This window comes from Clupea harengus, chromosome 10 (assembly GCF_900700415.2).
Source record: "Clupea harengus chromosome 10, Ch_v2.0.2, whole genome shotgun sequence".
NCBI lineage: Eukaryota > Metazoa > Chordata > Actinopteri > Clupeiformes > Clupeidae > Clupea > Clupea harengus.
In genome coordinates, this window is record NC_045161.1 from 10,161,468 (window position 1) to 10,180,472 (window position 19,005).

The 19,005-nt window shown below is 46.4% G+C and overlaps 1 protein-coding gene across 1 annotated transcript in view; it reads left to right on the forward strand.

Annotated features, from left to right (window-relative positions):
- Positions 1 to 18,239, forward strand: part of LOC105907106 (cadherin-2-like) — a 26,459-nt gene extending 8,220 nt beyond the window's left edge. The window contains exons 3-16 of the mRNA XM_012835384.3: positions 3,769 to 3,965; positions 4,329 to 4,469; positions 5,424 to 5,579; positions 6,702 to 6,846; positions 8,110 to 8,282; positions 8,599 to 8,736; positions 9,046 to 9,231; positions 9,446 to 9,699; positions 11,561 to 11,703; positions 12,629 to 12,862; positions 13,210 to 13,443; positions 14,277 to 14,416; positions 14,822 to 14,983; positions 16,443 to 18,239. Of these exons, the coding sequence (XP_012690838.2) occupies positions 3,769 to 3,965; positions 4,329 to 4,469; positions 5,424 to 5,579; positions 6,702 to 6,846; positions 8,110 to 8,282; positions 8,599 to 8,736; positions 9,046 to 9,231; positions 9,446 to 9,699; positions 11,561 to 11,703; positions 12,629 to 12,862; positions 13,210 to 13,443; positions 14,277 to 14,416; positions 14,822 to 14,983; positions 16,443 to 16,649 (2,510 nt within the window). The 3' untranslated portion in view covers positions 16,650 to 18,239. The remainder of the gene's footprint in view (positions 1 to 3,768; positions 3,966 to 4,328; positions 4,470 to 5,423; positions 5,580 to 6,701; positions 6,847 to 8,109; positions 8,283 to 8,598; positions 8,737 to 9,045; positions 9,232 to 9,445; positions 9,700 to 11,560; positions 11,704 to 12,628; positions 12,863 to 13,209; positions 13,444 to 14,276; positions 14,417 to 14,821; positions 14,984 to 16,442) is intronic.
- Positions 18,240 to 19,005: the final 766 nt, after the last annotated feature.

A 19,005-nucleotide genomic window follows, 5' to 3' on the forward strand; every position in this document is an offset into this window, starting at 1 on the left:
TGCTCAGGGGTGTGTGTGTGTGTGTGTGTGTGTGTGTGTGTGTGTGTGTGTGTCTGTCTGTGTGTGTCTGTGAGTGTGTTTTTGTGTGTGTGTGAGAGAGGGAGATCTTCTGATTGTATGCATGTGTGTAAAAGGAGATGAAGTGTAAAGTCTGTTCAGTAGCAGCTCATCTTGTCTCCTTTGACACCCGCTGTCTACCCAGCTGTCAAACTTCCCCTCTCTCTCTCACACACACACACACACACACACACACATACACACACACACACACACACACACACACACACGATCTCTGCCAGTCAACTGTAGTAAATCTGCTGCCAAGAGCTCTGTCTCCCTAACTGGAGGTCATCAGGTCAATCAGCTGATTGTGGCAGGTCTCCATAGCAACACTCATCAAAGTGCAAGCTGTTGCCGACATCAGCTCCCATGGCAATTCTATGATTTCATTTCCTGTTTATAAGGGGTGAAGTCAGAGATATCTGTCCCAGAGCTTAAAGTGGTGTGTCTTTGTGTCTTAGCGTGTGTGTGTGTGTGTGTGTGTGTGTGTGTGTGTGTGTGTGATAACAAAGAAACTAGGACACCACCTGACACTCTTAATCCAACCAGCCCCTTATGCTTCATCCTAGTGTGTGAGTGTGTGTGTGTGTGTGCATGTCTGTGTGTGTGTGTGTTGTGTGTGTGTGTGTCCATGCGTGTCTGTGCACAAATTTGTGTGAGCTAGTTAGTGCTAGAGAGAGGTGCTGTTTCTGTTTGGCACCTGGGTCTTCCCATTCCAAGGCTTGTCACACCTCTGTGGTGTGTGTGTCTGTGTGTCTCTGTATGTGTGTGTGTGTGTGTGTGTGTGTGTGTATCTGTCTGTCTGTCTGTCTGTCTGTCTGTCTGTCTGTCTGTCTGTCTGTCTGTCTGTCTGTCTGTCTGACTCTCTGTGTGCTCTTCGTGTTTTCTGTGTGTTTCAAGGGCTACTATAGAAGGCATGGAACAGTCATGGTAGATTTTTGATGAATAAATGTACAGACATACTCACACAGGGGTGCAGGAAAAATAAAATATGTGTGTGTGTTGAGTGAAATAGCTGTCTTTGTTTGGTTGGGGCTAATCTGGCCTTTAGTAAGGATTAAGATTAGAATCCCTTGGATTATTATGAAGTCCATGAGGTCACCAAGGAAACTGCTTCTAAGTGATGCAAGTAAGCACAGGCACACACACACACACACACACACACTAACAGACACACACAGAGTTTTGTGTTTCTTATGGATTAGTGTATGTCTGTACAGATGGGTATTAGTCTCTGTCTATCCACGTCCATATCACTACTGCTCCCACTGGCTCTTACTAAAGACACACACTCTTTCTTAGACTGATGTCTCCTTTTGGCTCTCATTTTCTCTCTTCTCTCAGCCATGCGCTGTAGATCTCACCTCATTCTAACATGTCAAAGTTAGCACTAGATCCACTGTAAAACTGGAACATTTCAGAGTTTAAGTAGATTTCTTGGTGATTCAGGAATAATTAAGGAGTTGGCTGTAACATAGCAACGGATCAAGGGGTGGATAAGGGACTCTGTCAAAGCAATGGTTCCTTAATCCACATTAAGGGGCGTGTCATGGTGATTATTCAGATGAATATAAGTGTTGTTAATAAATATAGCCACATTTTAACGAATTTCAAGGATGTTTCCTAGCGAGAGCAATGTGCCTTAGTTTACAGCGATGAAACTCTGTGGTCTGCAACAAATAGAGTACAGAAAGGGCAAAGCATTTTTGCAAATGGTGTGTGTGTGTGTGTGTGTGTGTGTGTGTGTGTGTGTGTGTGTGTGTGTGTGTGTGTGTGTGTGTGTGTGTGTGTGTGTGTGTGTGTGTGTGTTTCTGTTTTAAAACGGCCCTGTGATCAAAATCAGTGATGTCTGTCTAAAAAGATACAGTTGGTTGGGCAGAGAAATAGACTAGCAAAGATTATACAAATTACAACACACACACACACACAGGACCCCCCACACACACACACACACACACACGCACACACACACATTTACACTCATACACATGTACAATTTGCACATTCACCCCCAACTCCGCAAATACACATCCCTGGAAACAACATATACACATAATATGATATAATAATATAAATGTCTGCACGCATATGCATACCCATACAAACAAACAAAGACATGCTCACACACATGCCCCCCTCACACACACACACACACACACACACACACACACACACACACACACACACACACACACACACTGCAGATGAAAGGAGGTTCATTACAGCTGTGCTAATGAGCTAAAGACTCTGGCAGCTAATCAATGCTTCCCCCTCTCTCTTTAGCTCTATCACCCTCTCTCGCTCTGTCTTCCCTCTTTTTCTCTCCACATCCATCTCTCTGTGCTACGTTACACACACACACACACACACACACACACACACACACACACACACACACACACACACACGCCGTATAGGAGGATGTCACAGCAGGGATATTAGTTCAAGTGGCTCTTCATCGTGGAAACAATCAATTCACAGCATTGCACACACACTCACACACTTACACACACACACACACACACACACACACACACACACACACACACACACACACACACACACCCACACTTACAGATATCAGTATGACCATGCCCAGCTCTAGGATTGAAATGGGGAGTAAAGCAGGTGAAGGAGTGTCTTCAGTCTGTGTGCTGTGCGTTCTTGTTCTTTTATTGAGCAGTTTCTGGCCACTTCACTGTGTGTGCATCTGTGTCCACTACACGGTGTGTGTGTGTGTTTGTGTGTGGTGTGTGTGTGTGTTTTTTAATGAGAGTCAAACGTGATTGGCAGACGCACATACTCTTTGAAGTGCGGTAATGGAGTTTAAACATGAATGCTGAGATTAGAAGCCACTTAAGTTACTCTCACAGGCTTTTCATCAGATGATGTTTACTAATTGGGGTAAAAGCTGTGATTTGAAACTCAATTAACATACACATACAAGTACACACATAAATGCATAGCACGCACACGCACACACTCACACACACCGACACATGCACACACACACACACACACACACACACACACACACACCTTACAGAGCAGCCTCCTGCTGTCAGCTAACAAACCATCCCAAAGGACTGCAAAACAAAAAATATTACATTTATAGAATATGAATAAGGGTACAGAGAGGGAGAGAGAGAAGAGGCAGACTGTGATTGCAGGAAGAGAGAGGGAAAGAAAGAGAAAGGAGAAAGCGAGAGAGGGAGGGAGGGGTGTCTTTTTACTGGTGCAGAGCCCTGCAGGTTGTTTGTGCTGCAGAGTGATAAGAGAGACGGAGTGAGAGAGAGAACAGGGGAGTGGAGAGGTGCGGGGAAGAGAGGAGTGCAGACAGGAATGGAGAGAATGAGAGAGACAGGATGGAGGAGTGGAGATGCACACAGACACTGGCGTGTATGAATACACCAGCGCAGTATGGGGGAGGGGTGGCTGGGGGGGTCAGGGTTTAACGCAGACAGGGTGTGTGAGAGGGTGTGTTTGTGTTGCCATCTTTTGGACAGTGAGCTGTGTGAAAGTGACCTCTGTTTATCCTTGATAAGAATGTCAATTTTACCAATTCTAATTCAGTCTCTTCACCCTGACCCAGACACACACACACACACATACGCACACACATTGACTTCTCTAATGTCCTTCTTTTCTTTTGTTCTTTCTCTCTCTCTCTCTGTCTCTCTCTCTTTCTCTCTCTCTCTCTCTATCTAGTGAGGTTTGTAGACTGTAATAGAGGTTCAGTGAAGTTGGGCGTTGATGAATCAGACTTCAGGATAGACGGAAACGGAACTCTCTACGCCACAAGGACCTTCCGCGTGGACAGCAAAAAGGGCCAGAGTTTTGCGCTGTGGGCACGGGACTCGGAGAGAAAGCAGGAGTGGCACACACATGTCAACCTCACATCTCAGGTATGAACACACACACACACACACACACACACACACACTACTAATATACCCAGTGAGAGGTCAGTCATGGCTGTCTCTCAGTGTATAAGGGTTGTATAAGGTTCAAGGGTGTGGCGTATCTGTGTTATATGTGTCATTCAGTGTGTAAGAGCAGGCCATATTCAAGAGCATGATACATTTCTACTATAAACACATATTTCAACAACCTACAAACACACACACACACACACACACAAACACACACACATACACACAGTGTCTCAGTTTCAAGTCTCTATGTGACTCTCTGACCTTGATGACTAAGCCCCTCACATTCACCCACCAGTTTACCCTGTCCCTGTCCCTGTCCCTGGCTCTCCACAGATGCGGGAGATTCTGTTTCCATGGAAAAGCGTGGTTGTTGCGGGAGATGGGTCGTTGACACGAGTGAAGAGAGACTGGGTCATCCCCCCCATCAACGTCCCGGAAAACTCTCGAGGACAGTTCCCAGAAGACCTTGTCACAGTGAGTTCACCAATACACACACACACACACACACACACACACACACACATACACACTCTCACTCCTATTTATTCACACACACACAAACTGTGATACATAATCAAACACACACACAAACATCCCTACACTCGGTCACATCCACAAACAGTGATGTTTAATGGAACACACACATGCAAAGTATACAGAAGAATGTTCCAATTGACCTCTGCGTAACCATTTCCATTATAGTGTTTACATGAAGTGCCATTTAGGGATCTACGAAAGGCTCTCGGAAATATCTGTGTATTTGCATATTATACAAATTGTAGCCTAGTGATTTTCACATGAAGGGATGACATGGTTTTCTGGGACATTTACATTTAGTCATTTAGCAGACGCTTTTATCCAAAGAGACATACAAGGGAGAGAACAATCAAGCTACGAGCAATAGAGATCTAGTGTAACAATAAATACTATTTTACATAAGAAATAGAAAAAAGTGCAGGAATGTAACTACTGTAAGTGCAAGTTAAGTACTAGCAGAAGTGCAAGTGAGGAAGGGAGGTGCTCTCTGCACACACACACACATTTACCAATAGACACATACACACACACACCTACACACATATCTCCTGAGCTTCAAGTACATCTGACAGAGTACCTCTCTCAAACATAATAATTTCAGCGCTTGATAAGTTCACCTGTCATCCAGGTGTCAGGGAAACAACTGCTTCATCTCTTGTCAGGAGCCCACTGCAGACTGGCAAATTGAACTGAATATCAATTATATGGTGGCGCAGACTGGCAAATTGAAATGAATATTGATTATATGGTGGTCCAGACTGGCGAATTGAACAGAATATTGATTATATGGTGGCACTAGTCCTTATGTGTGTTTGTATGTTTACTGTAATTTACTTTCCCCCTTTAATCACCCGTGTGTGTGTGTGTGTCTGCGTTTGTGTGTGTGTATAGATCCGCTCAGACAGGGATCGTAGTGGACGTATGCGCTACAGCGTGACAGGACCGGGTGCAGATCATCCCCCCACTGGGATCTTCATCATCAACCCCATCAATGGACAGCTGTCTGTCACCAAACCACTGGACCGAGAGGACATCTCCAACTTCCATGTAGGTGTTGAATGAATGAAGGTCGATAAATGCGGGGCAGAGAATGTGTGGAGGACTGCTTAAGGACTGTCTGTGTATGTGTGTATGACTGGTCTGTTTGTGGAAAGGTATAGGAAAAGAGTTCTGGTAAAGTGCGGAAAAGTTCTGGTAAAGTGGGAGTTCGTTTGCTTTTGTTGTTGCCATGGCACTCTGTCTGGGAATGTGACCTTAGACCCAGTTTAATCCTCAAAGAGTGCGTACTCACACCAAACACACACAATCAGAGCACAACGGCGATGAGCAGGTATTGGTTGTAGGCTGCTCTTGGTGACTTTTAGCAAAGAAACGTCATGGCAACAGTGGCCCCCTCTCATTAGTATTCCGGGCGGGGCTTCCTGCTGAATATTCATGAGGTAATGTAGATGTCATTGGTCCGTGAGATCACTTCATGCATATTAAACACTAAGGGGACGAGAACCTCACCATACACACATACAGACATACAAATAGGCCACACACACTAAAACTGTGAAACATATAAACACACACATAAACACAAGCACACCTTGGGCCATCCAGAGAAATGTCTCTAAAGGACATGGTAACTCCGCAGTGGTACATTTTAGTTGAGGCTGGGGTTGTTTGTTCCACAGTCACAAACCTGAGCCCTTCAGACATCATTTAACCAAACATTCCACCATCACAAAGCCACATCAGGTACAGAGCGAAGGACAGAGAGAGAGAGAGAGAAGAAAAGGAGATCCTCTCTGTGGTGGGATTAGTAGAGACTCCTGGTACATTTACTGGAACACCATACTGCTGCTGATAACTACTCGTAGCTAATAAAACTGCCTTTGTTCACAAGCCATTCAGGAAGACGGGAGATTTTTGCAGCTGATGTGCTTCTTCTGTTGCTTGGCAACATTTCCATTGGAAATAAAGAGAGATGATGTTATTGCCTACTCTTCCTCTTGCTGACCGTACAGCATGTGGTTGGAGCCACCATGTTGATTTTAGCTGTGCAATTCCTCTGTGTTCAAGAATGTTATAACCTAATTTAATGAACCTAAGTTCATTTCAATGTATGTATTAATGTATTTATTTTGTGTTTGTGTTTGTGTTTGTGTGTGTGTGTGTGTGCAGTTACGAGCACATGCAGTGGACATTAACGGTAACCAGATTGAGAACCCCATTGACATTGTCATCAACGTGATCGACCAGAATGACAACCGGCCGGAGTTTGCTCATCAGATCTGGAATGGGACAGTACCGGAGGGGACCAGGCCAGGTACACAGGCACGCACGCACACACACACACACACACACACACAGACACACACACACAAACACAAGTGTGTATGTGAACCACATACCTATATGCACATTATTATTTGAATCAAATCTTTGTAATTGCTTTTTCTGTACAAAAAAAATCTATATTTGGGTACCCACAGTCACACATACGCACACACACACACACACACACACACACACACACACACACACACACACACCAGCACATACAATTACAAATACATTTAAGATTATCTAACCTTGCTGTGTGGGTCAGTGCATTTAATCCCTTGGCGGAATATTTATTTCCCCGTCTTGAAGCAAAGGAGAAGTTTGACTTCAGTGAAAGTCACATTTTCTGTGAAAGCGCGAGGAACCTTATGTATGTACCAGACATCCTCTGGCAGTTTAGCCTGCAGTAAGAACCGCTCGGAGACTACAAATGGCAGAGAATAACCACCCTTGCTTGTCAGAGAATTAGCTCCTCCTCGGCAGACAGACTACTCTAAGAGTCCCTGTAGTTCAATAATGGCAGTCGTCTGGCCGAAGGTTACCGGGAAGTGTCTGCGGCTGACAGCACAGGCCCCTACTGAGCATTTTGAACACAATTTCCATACATTATCATGGGGAGAAAAAGAAAGGGAAAAAAGATGGCTTTCTCAGCAAGCTACTTCAGGAATAGCAAGGCATCTAGAATGCTAACATTCAACCTATCACAAACAAAGCTGACGGCAGTCTAGATGGTTTCCTTAGACTTCTGTTTGCAGCCCTTCTTGTGTACAATGGGAATGGAATGTAGAACACATAAACGCATACTAAGGCATACAATGTGAGAGCAGGGGTAAAAGCACGCAGACCACTTAAAGCATCATTGACTGCATCCGAGCAGCACATTTTACATGTTCAGTCAAAACAACACAAAGAAACTAGGCCAGAGCCTTACAGAGATGTTGGCCATTGTGGAGAGTCTTGTCAACATAGAAGAATGCAATGAAGAAGAGGCAGGAAAGTCCCTGTGGCCATTTAGAATTTTCATTGTGGCCATTTAAGACCAAGTCGAAGTGAAAGAAAATGTACTCTCTGAAGCACAAAAAACACAAAGCTCAGTGGAGTGTGTGTGTGTGTGTGTGTGTGTGTGTGTGTGTGTGTGTGTTTTGTGCGCATGCGCGCATGCGTGGGCAATGGCGGACACTGGCCTGACGCTGACCCGCTGTAAACACTAAAATGTGTGTGTGTGTGTGTGTGTGTGTGTGTGTAGGTACCACTGTGATGACTGTAACGTCCCAGGATAAGGACGACCCGAACATGCCCAATGGGATGCTACGCTACAAGATCCTGTCCCAGCAGCCCCACAGCCCCAACCCCAGCATGTTCACCATCAACAACAAGACTGGAGCCATTATCACTGTAGCAGCTGGCCTGGATAGAGAGGTGTGTGCGTGTGTGTGTGTGTGTGTGTGTGTGTGTGTGTGTGTGGTGTGTGTGTGGTGTGTGTGTGGTGTGTGTGTGGTGTGTGTATGTGTGTGTGTGTTAATCTCATTAAACACATTAAACGACTCTGAATACTTTTGCCATCCCCATTTATTGGATCCTTTTAAGGACAATCAGGTGAATCACTCAAATATATGCAAAGTCCCAAGGACAAGCTTGCAAAGTGAGGCGGCAGAGTGGGTGGTGAATAGAGGACAGTCAAGGCCTCTGCTATCCAGGAGCTGAATGTGTGACTGAGTGTTCCTTATAATTGCAGAAAGTGTCCCAGTACACCCTAATAATCCAGGCCACGGACATGGAGGGGAACCCAACCTACGGCCTGTCTAACACTGCCACCGCCGTCATCAGAATCACAGACATCAACGACAATGCACCAGAGTTTACCACAGACACGGTGAGTACGGATACACACGTGCACACACACACACACACACACACACACACACACACACACACACACACACACACACACACACGCACACACGCACACACACACATTCATTGGTCCTCTCTCTCTCTCTCTCTCTCTCACACACACACACACAAACTCCGACACATACGCATACACACACTTTACCATTCACAGATCCTCACACACAAACACACACACTTTACCATTCACAGATCCTCACACACAAACACACACACATACGTGCAGAGGATTTAGACTCATGACTTACTCACTCATCCTTTCTTCTTGTAGTTCTATGGTGAGGTTCAGGAGAACAAAGAGAAGGTGATCGTGGCCAACCTGACCGTGAGCGATAAGGACCAGCCCAACACCCCCGCCTGGAATGCCGTGTATCGTATCACTGGGGGAGACACCTCCGGACGATTCGCCATCATCACCGACCCCATCACCAACGAGGGCCGGGTCACGGTGGTTAAGGTGTGTGTGTGTGTGTCTGTGTCTGTGTGTGTGTGTGTGTGTGGGGGGGGGTGGGTGTGTGTATGTGAGTTTGTGGCTCCATAAAGCTACCCTCTGTTTGTGTGTGATAAGACTATGACATAGTAGAGGCCTTTCAAATTCAACATGAATTTCATTCCATGTGTGTGTGTTTCCGTGTGTGTATTTTTTTATGTGCTCGTATCCCCTTCTTCAGCCCATCGATTATGAGACCACGCGCACCTTCACCCTGTCCGTTGTGGCAGAGAACGAGTCCCCGTTGCCAAGGAGCGTCTATCCTCCCCGAGCCTCCACGGCAACCGTGAGCATCCGTGTGTTGGACGTGAACGAAGGGCCACAGTTCGATCCCAACCCCAAGACCATCCGCCTGGAAGAGGGCATCCAAGCCGGCACCACCATCCAGCCCTATTTAGCCCATGACCCCGACAGATACATGAGGCAGAGCATCAGGTACACACACGTACACTACACACACACATGGTATACGCTCAGACAGACGAACACTCAGACACATACTAACCTACACACGCATGGTGCTGAGTATACATGAACATGTAGGGATGCCAAGGATTGTCAGACAAATGTTTACACAGTGCACACAGTGCACACCCATATACACATGAGTGATCTTAAGCCTGTGGTTAATGCACACACATGCATGTGCACGCTTCTAGTCTAACATTCACACGACACTGGTCTCACACACACAAGTACATATGCTCAATGGAAGTGTTATCTGAGAGGTTCGCCTGAAAACAAAACTGTGTGTGTGTGTGTGTGTGTGTGTTTGTGTGTGTTTGTGTGTTACTGCTGCTGGAACATAAATGCTGGCTGACACTGGCTGTATCAGAGCCAACTCTGTTCATAGCACCTCTTCCTGCTCTTCTTCACCGGTGTCCTCTGCTTCTCCCAGTCACCATCCCTCTCCTCCCCATCTTCTTCCTCCCTGCCAACCAGCAGTCCAGGACTAGTTGGCACTCAGTCCCGGGGGCATCCCGATGCTTCCGCCCGCCCTGCGCAGGTGGCACCGGGCCTTAATGCCCCTCACAGTCGGTCCTGGCAAATCCATGGGCATGCAAGCCCTTGGCACGTGGTCATGCCAAACGATTCCCGAGATGCGCCGCAGGCGTCCTCGTTGGTGGGGGGGGAGAGATTTCCAAAAGCTGTCCCAATAGGCTTGGCACCGGCGCTCAGTAATTCTGCTTACCACCAGCCTCTGGTAGCATCAGTAATAGCCAGAGAAGACATTCTCCTCGCCACAATTGGAATTTGCCCCTCCTCCACTACCCCCCCCCCCCCCTCACTTTCCCTAAATGACAGGCAGATAATTCCAGCGTCCTGCTACTCCCTGAGCACTGATTCATGGTCTAACACCCCCGGTGATGAGCTTGTGGAGCAAGCAGGAGGCCCTGCAGTGGTACCCACGGTGAATCAGCACAGAATGGAGGAGTATGTGTGTCTGGAGGACTGTGTGTGAGTGGCTGGAGGAGTGTGTGTGTGTGTGTCTGGAGGAGTGTGTGTGTGTGTGTCTGGAGACCTGCGCCTAATAGATTGCGGATATCTCCGTGGTAGGAGCGTGGGAGGTAGGAGATCTGCAGTAGATGAATGTTTGGGGGCTCATGTGGGAGTCGGTGACGTCTGCTGGACAAAAAGGGACGGCAAAGAAGAGAGACTTCAAAGCGTTCGGGGGCGACCTTCACAGGATTAGGCTCTGGTCTCTCTCGGCTGGAGAAGGGATGGTCAAGGGAGGCTTCAAAGGGCTTCGGTCGACCTTGACAGGATTAGAACTGTGGTCTCTCAGGCATGTGTCTCAAACTCACCAGATGCGCATTAGGGAGAAGGGTTTGAATTCTCCTTGCATAGACCTGTAAATGTCCATGGCCGTGATGGATTATTTATTTATCTTTTTACATTTGTTTCAAAAGACATGTTTTTGGATTTTCTGTATTGATCTACACCTTTTCTTGTGTATAAGAATGGCACAGTGGGTGTCATTTTTGCTGCAGATTGCTGCGTTTTTCAGTTGTTTGACTTCACGTGCGTAATTCCTGGCTTGTAGTGTAAGGCAATGATGGGGACATTGTCTGTGTTATCACACGACTGATGCCGATGTCTCCTGCCTCCTGAGGCTTGTAGACTGACTGTCTCTCGGGGAGCTGCAATAGACTCATTGTTCAAGGGTTCTTCACATGCACATCCACGTGGACGCACGCACACACACACACACACACACACACACACACACACACAATTTTGTGACGTCTCACATTTGTTTCAAAATGGCCTTTTTGTGTGTGTGTGTTTGCTTCAGGTACTCAAAGATCTTTGACCCTGCCAACTGGGTGAAGATAGACCCTATGAGTGGCCACATCTCTACCATCGCTATACTGGACAGGGAGTCGCCCTATGTCAACAACAACTACTACAATGTCACTTTCCTGGCAACAGACAATGGTGAGCTCACCCTCACTCTCTCTTTCACTCTCTCTCTCCCTCTGTGTGTGTATGTGTGTGTGTGTGTGTGTGTGTGTGTGTGTGTGTGTGTGTGTGTGTGACAAGGATCAGTGTAGGGTTAAATTCATTAATAGTTCTCCAGTGGGTTGGATGACTAACTCTATTGATCACAGCTCTTGGGAGAAAATGTTCGCACACATACACACTGTCACACAAAAGCACTCGTGGACTCGCTCACAAACAAGAATGTGAACACACACACACACACTCACACACACACGCGCACACACACACACCACTTCCTTGAATGCCGCCATAGTTATGTACAACAGTCAGCTCTATTCCACACTGGTTCTTAGTATTCCTGCTGCATCTCACTGACTCACACACAGGCTGACTCACACAGCTTTACACACACACACACACACACACACACACAAACACAGATATATACACACACACACACACATAGAGGGTCAGTACAGTATCAAAGCACCAGTAGTTCCCTTGCTGCACTTTAAAGAAGTAGTGAAATAATGAGCTTGAAGGCTAAGAGGGTCATTTGGCCAAGGCTGAGTGTGTGTGTGTGTGTGTGTGTGTGTGTGTGTGTGTGAGCATGAGGTTATTGGGTTGAAAAGGTCATTACTTGCTATCTTTGGAACGGTATAAGAGTTGTCTCATAGGCTTCAGACAAGAAACCATTGTCAGCAATTGTACAATATACAATATTACTTTTAAGCTATATATACTTAAAAGTAATATTGATTCATATGGATTCATAGCAACCCCATGCCCCTTTCGCTTTGCCTCATTTCCTACTAAAATCCTTACTTGCTCTGTGCCTTTCTCTCTCCTCTTCTCTTTTCTCCCTCTCCTCTCTCTCTCTCCTCTCTCTCTCCCCCTCCTCTCTTCCGTCCTCTTTCAGGCAATCCCCCGGCGAGTGGCTCTGGCACGCTGCAGATCCTGCTGCTGGACATCAATGACAACGCGCCGCGCGTCTTCCCCTCAGAGGTGGAGATGTGCGAGAAGGCCAACCCGGCGGGCCTGAACATCACCGCCGAGGACGGGGACATGCACACCAACGCCGGGCCCTTTCGCTTCGAGCTGGCCAACAGGCCCGCCGACGTGCGCCGCAACTGGTCACTCGCACAGATCAGTGGTACGGGCGCTGATTACTACTATTACTACTACTAATTACTGATTATTGATTACTATTAAGATAGTAATCAGATAATATACAATTTGAATTATAGATTGTATATGGAGTCAAAATATGTCTGCAGATACATTCAAAAGGGCCTGTGAGAGAGTGTGTGTGTGTGTGTGTGTGTGTGTGTGTGTGTGTGTGTGTGTGTGTGTGTCAGTGAGAGAGAGATGGCCAATGGTTTCTGGGTAGTGTGGAGTGTAGTCCTTTGGAAATCTCAACCCATTAATCTTTCATGAATCCTTCTTACATTCTTATACTTCTTATACTCATATTTTAGTAACCCTTCCCTGCTTCTTTAGGTGATCACGCTCAGCTGAATATGAAGTTAGGCTTCATGGAGAGGGGCGTGTATGAGGTGCCAATCATCATCACAGACTCAGGACATCTGCCCATGTCCAACACCTCCTACCTGCGTGTCAAGGTGTGTGTGTGTGATCACCATAGCAACTGTGTGGACATGGAGCGTATCATGGCGGCAGGGATTGGAACTGGAGCCATCATAGCCATTCTCATCTGTATCATCATACTACTAGGTAAGGCGCACACACACACACACACACACACACACACACACACACACACACACACACACACACACACACACACACACACACACACACTCACAAGCTTACAGTGCTCTAATCTACATACCAGCACACATATGCATCACACTGCATATACGCACTCACAAGCAAGGACACCTACAGAGACACACATACTCTCTAACACACTCCTACACCCACATCCAAGCCCACACACACACACACACACACACACACACTCTGAAGCACTCTAGAGTAATCCCTGGCACAGCATGCAGTGCTGAGTTAGCAGCTCTCTCCCTACCTCCTTCCCACCCTCTCATTTGTCATAACCTGACTGGTTGTCCCTCAGGTTGTTAACCCACATCCCCCTAACGCTTGTACACACACACACACACACACACACACGCGCGCGCGCACGCACGCACGCACGCACGCACGCACGCACGCACGCACACAAACACACATGCACACACCAGGATCTGAATGAGTAACAAGCCTGTCTCAACCTTCTCGCTAATTCCAAATGATTCACTGGAATGAAAAGGATATGCAAATATAACACTCTTTCCTCTCTCCTCTCTCCTCTCTCTCTTACCCTTTATCCTTTATCTCTCCCCCTTTCCTTGTCCCTCTATCACCCCACCTCTTCTCCGTTGCCTCCCTGTCTGTCCATCCCTCTCTCTCACTTATCCCTTCTCTCTCTTCTTGTCTCCCCCCATCTTTTTGGCTCTCTCCTCCCCCCCCCCCCCTCTCTCCCTCCCCCCTCCCCCCCCCTCCCTCTCTCTCTCTCCCTCCCTCCCTCCCTGGCTCTGCTGCTGCAGTGCTGGTGCTGGTGTTTGTGATGTGGCTGAAGAGACGGGATAAGGAGCGTCAGGCCAAGCAGCTGCTCATCGACCCTGAGGACGATGTGCGAGACAACATCCTCAAGTACGATGAGGAGGGAGGCGGAGAGGAGGACCAGGTACACACACACACACACACACACACACACACACACAATCAGTCACATGTACACCACACACTCTTTGTCACACACACACAGACACAGATACCCATGCACAGATCCTTGAAATCTCTCTGGTATTGATAATTATGGCCTACGGCCTAGTCCTTGTGCAAGATCACTGGAATATGTTATTTTTGGACACTGACATAGGGAGTTTGGCGAGGAATGAAATTGGTTTGTCCAAGAGTACATGTTGTTATATTCTGAAAGAATCCCACTATCTGTCGGAGATAACACTGCACACACACATCTCTCACCACTGTCTTGTATGGGCAGGACCATAACCCCCCCCCACCCACACACTCACACACACACTATCTGGCGTCTCTATCTCTTCTCACCGCTGTGTTGTACATGCAGGACTATGACCTGAGCCAGCTGCAGCAGCCTGAGATGGACCACGAGACCATAAAGCCCATGGGGGTGAGGAGGCTGGATGAGAGGCCCCTGCACTCAGAGACCCAGTACCCCATCCGCTCCGCCGCCCCACACCCCGGAGACATCGGAGACTTCATCAGCGAGGTGGGTACACTTCCACAGAAATCACTGGCCATCTCTTTATATCCATCACACACACACACACTCAATCTCACACTAACACACACACACACTGCAGAGGCACACATATATATATACAGTATTTGCAAACCCCTGCCAACGCACAAGCACACATAGAACCTATGTATATATATTTGGATTGGCAGAATCCCTTAAAAAAGGACCGTGAACAGTTTGTTTCTTTACCAAAATACTGTTTTGAATGAATTTGTATTTCATTATGCTGAGGTCCATATTAGAGGCTGCCAGATGCAATGCCTTAAGACATTCCACAAGTGTGATGACATGATAAAATGAGGAGGACACTCCTGTTCCTGTTGAAATGAAAATGGCCTAAGTTTCTGACTCATTTGTGGGGATGTACAGTCGGGAAACAGTAATCATAAATAATCACATTAAATAGAGAAATCCATGTGAAATGTTTCAGTTGGTTATCGTTACACCCAGTGTGACCCACAGCTAGGTTATTGACTGTAAGAGATATAAGCATTTATGTCGAACTTCCATCAGGCTTTTAGTAATACAAACCATTTCATCATGGTTTGTCATAGAGGATGACGTCCAGTTGTATTGTGTCAACATTTTTAAGATGTTTATTTGGGTTTTAGAAGTTAAGACTTTCCCGCCCTTCATGAAAAAATGGAAATAATGGTGGATATAATGGTCACAAAACACAGCATGTCCATATTGACAGCTTCCTGCTTAGCTGTTATTGCTATGGATATAATTTAGTGCTGTAATCATTCAGTGATTGCATTTCACGCCCGCAATTTCAGAAGAGAAGAAAATACCAAATACACCCATCACAGACCCCCAGAGTTTGATTAATTTCTTCCCTCCTCCGTGTTTGATATGGAGCTAAGTGTTGCAATGAATGGGAATATCTGTTCTATGCTAATTTATGCGCTTTCTGTTTGCAGACAGACAGAGCTTGTAGAAGGGCATAGAGGGATGTGTGGAATACTAATGTATGTTATAGCAAGGTTCATCGATGTTTGTTAATGATATACAGACTTTGTCTTGATTTTGTTCATTAGAATGCCACGAGAATCTATGGGTAGAGTCGTGTATGCGATTGCGTCCTGTTATGCGAATCTGCTGAAGGGAAAACTGTAGCCTATTTCGTTCAGAAACCATTCGGTTTTTGGCACAGTTAATATATTTTTATTATTGCACGTAGTCGTAATCTGAGGGCGGAGAGACATTTGGTGTTTATCAGACGCGTGTTGTGAAGAATGTTGTGTGTTTAGTCCGTAATGAGCTTGAATCAAATCAAATAGGCAGAACTGCGGTTGCAGAGTTTTTCGGCTGAAAACAAGCTGCCCCATTACTCTTGACTTTTGAAGGCTAAACAAGCGTGAACAATTCTCTAACTCGTTCACTCACTCAGCCGCTCCCTTGCTCTCTCCCCTTCTCCCTGCAGGGCTTGCGAGCGGCGGACGGCGACCCCACGGCACCTCCCTATGACTCCCTGCTGGTGTTCGACTACGAGGGCAGTGGCTCGACGGCCGGCTCCCTCTCCTCGCTGCATTCGTCCATCAGCGGCAGCGACCAAGACTACGACTACCTCAGCGACTGGGGCCCCCGCTTCCGCAAGCTGGCCGACATGTACGGGGGCTACGACGACTAGTGCTCTCAAGCACACGCGCGGCACACAAACACTCATATGCACACACACCCACACGCTCACATACGTATACATGCCCACAAAACATGCGTACAAGAATGGGAGGATGAAGAGGAGAGCGGATATGAAGTAAAAAAAAAAAAAAAATGACTGGCACTTTGAAAGATTGGACATGGATGTGGACATGGACATGCTTGTAGAACCTCAAAAATGTTTTGGTTTTTTTTCCTCCCATGAGAGTGTGAGAGAGCAAGAGAAGGGCAAGGAAATGTGGTCACCGTGGTAACAGAGACCAGTTCTCTGGAGGCACCCTTGTTTTGTGAATACCTCAGAGCAAAAGAGGGAACCTACAGAACCTCTGAGCGAGAGGAACGGCAGGAGAACATTGCGAGAACATTGCGATTACACTTGAATCTCACAGTCCAGAAGCACTGGGATATATATTGTGCCTTTTTGTACATTTATGTTCGGTTTCGCTGTCTGCTTTTTTTTGTTTGTTTGTTCAGTTTTCTTCTTCCTGTTATTTGGGCAATGGCGAGGATGCAAGTTGGGTTCGTCCACTCTGGTCCGTCCTCGGCTCCTACCCCTGGGGCAGAACACGTCGCCTACGCGTTCCAAAATAACGATCCGAAAACAAACCTGCTCTGGGCAGGGCCCTGGCCACATAACATCTACGTGCGTCTCGTCCATTTTGGAAGGTGTTTCTAGTAACCTGTTCTGCTCAACCGTGTGCAACGCTTTATTCTACCGGTGACTCTGATGGACACAATTCTGTCTTCAGGCCCAGTTCACAGGCATGTACAGAACCAACGCTAGACTTTTTTAAAACAATGTCTGTATGAACTGTCTGTTTGGCTTCGTGGTTTTCAGTTGGCTGTTGGAATTGCACACCAGGACACTGTTAAGGTGTTTTCTCTTCTTACTTTTATGGAATGGTGGTGTCATTTATTTATTTCAAATTCATGCATTACTTAATTTGCCTTAGTCACTCTATTTCATACTATTTTCTGCATTTTTATGCCACTGGATAAATATGTCTGTAAATAAGGATTTTTTTGTTTTGCTTTTCGTTCTTTTTATTGACGTAGTCTATGAGGAATTGCATTAAGTGCAGACTTGTACATGTGTCATTTGGACTACCGAAGGAAGTTTTTTTGCATGTTTTTATCTTTTCAGTATAAAAAAGGTATTTCCAAAATTTATTTGCAAAACAGAGCGCCCCCCTCCCCCCAAATCCCCTTCCCCCAGTGGTCCTCAGCTGCACCTCCAAGTGAGAGGAGGATCACACACATGGGACCAGCATGACCACTGAACACCCAGGACTAGCGAGGACACTAACATTGTGACCCAGCGATCGTCTGGGAATCCGTGTGAACTTAACTGGGATCAGATCAGATGCTGCGGTGTCAGATCGTCTGTGAATCTCTGTACTTGGACCAGTTTTGAATGTTTGGAATGGGGACCAGTTTTAAATGCTGAACTGGTTGTCTTCGTTGTTGTACCGAGCCCTAAACCACAGTGGCAGGGGGGGAGACAGCTAAAATGGTGTGTGTGACAAACCAACTGCCCCAATAAAAATCTAATTTTGGAACAGCTGCTGCTCCTCTTGAGTTTAATCTGGATTATTGCACTGTGTGTGTGTGTGTGTGTGTGTGTGTGTGTGTGTGTGTGTGTGTGTATGTGTGTGTGTGTGTATGTGTGTGTGTCCATCGATGTGTGTATGAGTGTTTGTGAGTGTGTGACTTTGTGTGTGTGTGTGTTTATGAGAGAGAGAGAGAGAGAGAGGAAGAGGAGGAAAGAACGAGTGAGAGAGCTTTTTGTGTAATATAGTTTTGCATAAGTTTCTCTCTGAATGCAATGGCCAGAGGGGTGAAGTGCACTAAGCCTATCCATCAGGGGACAGATCACAGTTTCATCCTGCTCAAACACCCACACACACACACACACACACACACACACACACACAGAGAGAGAGAGGAGCAGAGACAAAGACACACAAGAGTGTTAACCTGAATCTCATCCACTGTCTGCTCCACCTGGACCAGTGATTACTGAGCACTCAACTGGGTCAAGCCCTCTGAGTACTAGGGCTCTGTGCGTGTGTGTGTGTGTGTGTGTGTGTGTGTGTGTGTGTGTGTGTGTCCATGTGTGTGTGTGTGGGCCCACATGAGAGTAAAGAAATAGCAAAGAGAGAGGCGCCATCTGTGTTTGTTTGCAGTTTGTATGATGCTGTTTATTTATGTTTCTCATGTAACACCACAACTGCTTTCCAAAATTGGGTTAAAATATAATTAGATAATCTCACAGGGTAAAACTGAGGCAGCTACATTACCCAATTATATCTCAAATGTTTTCATTT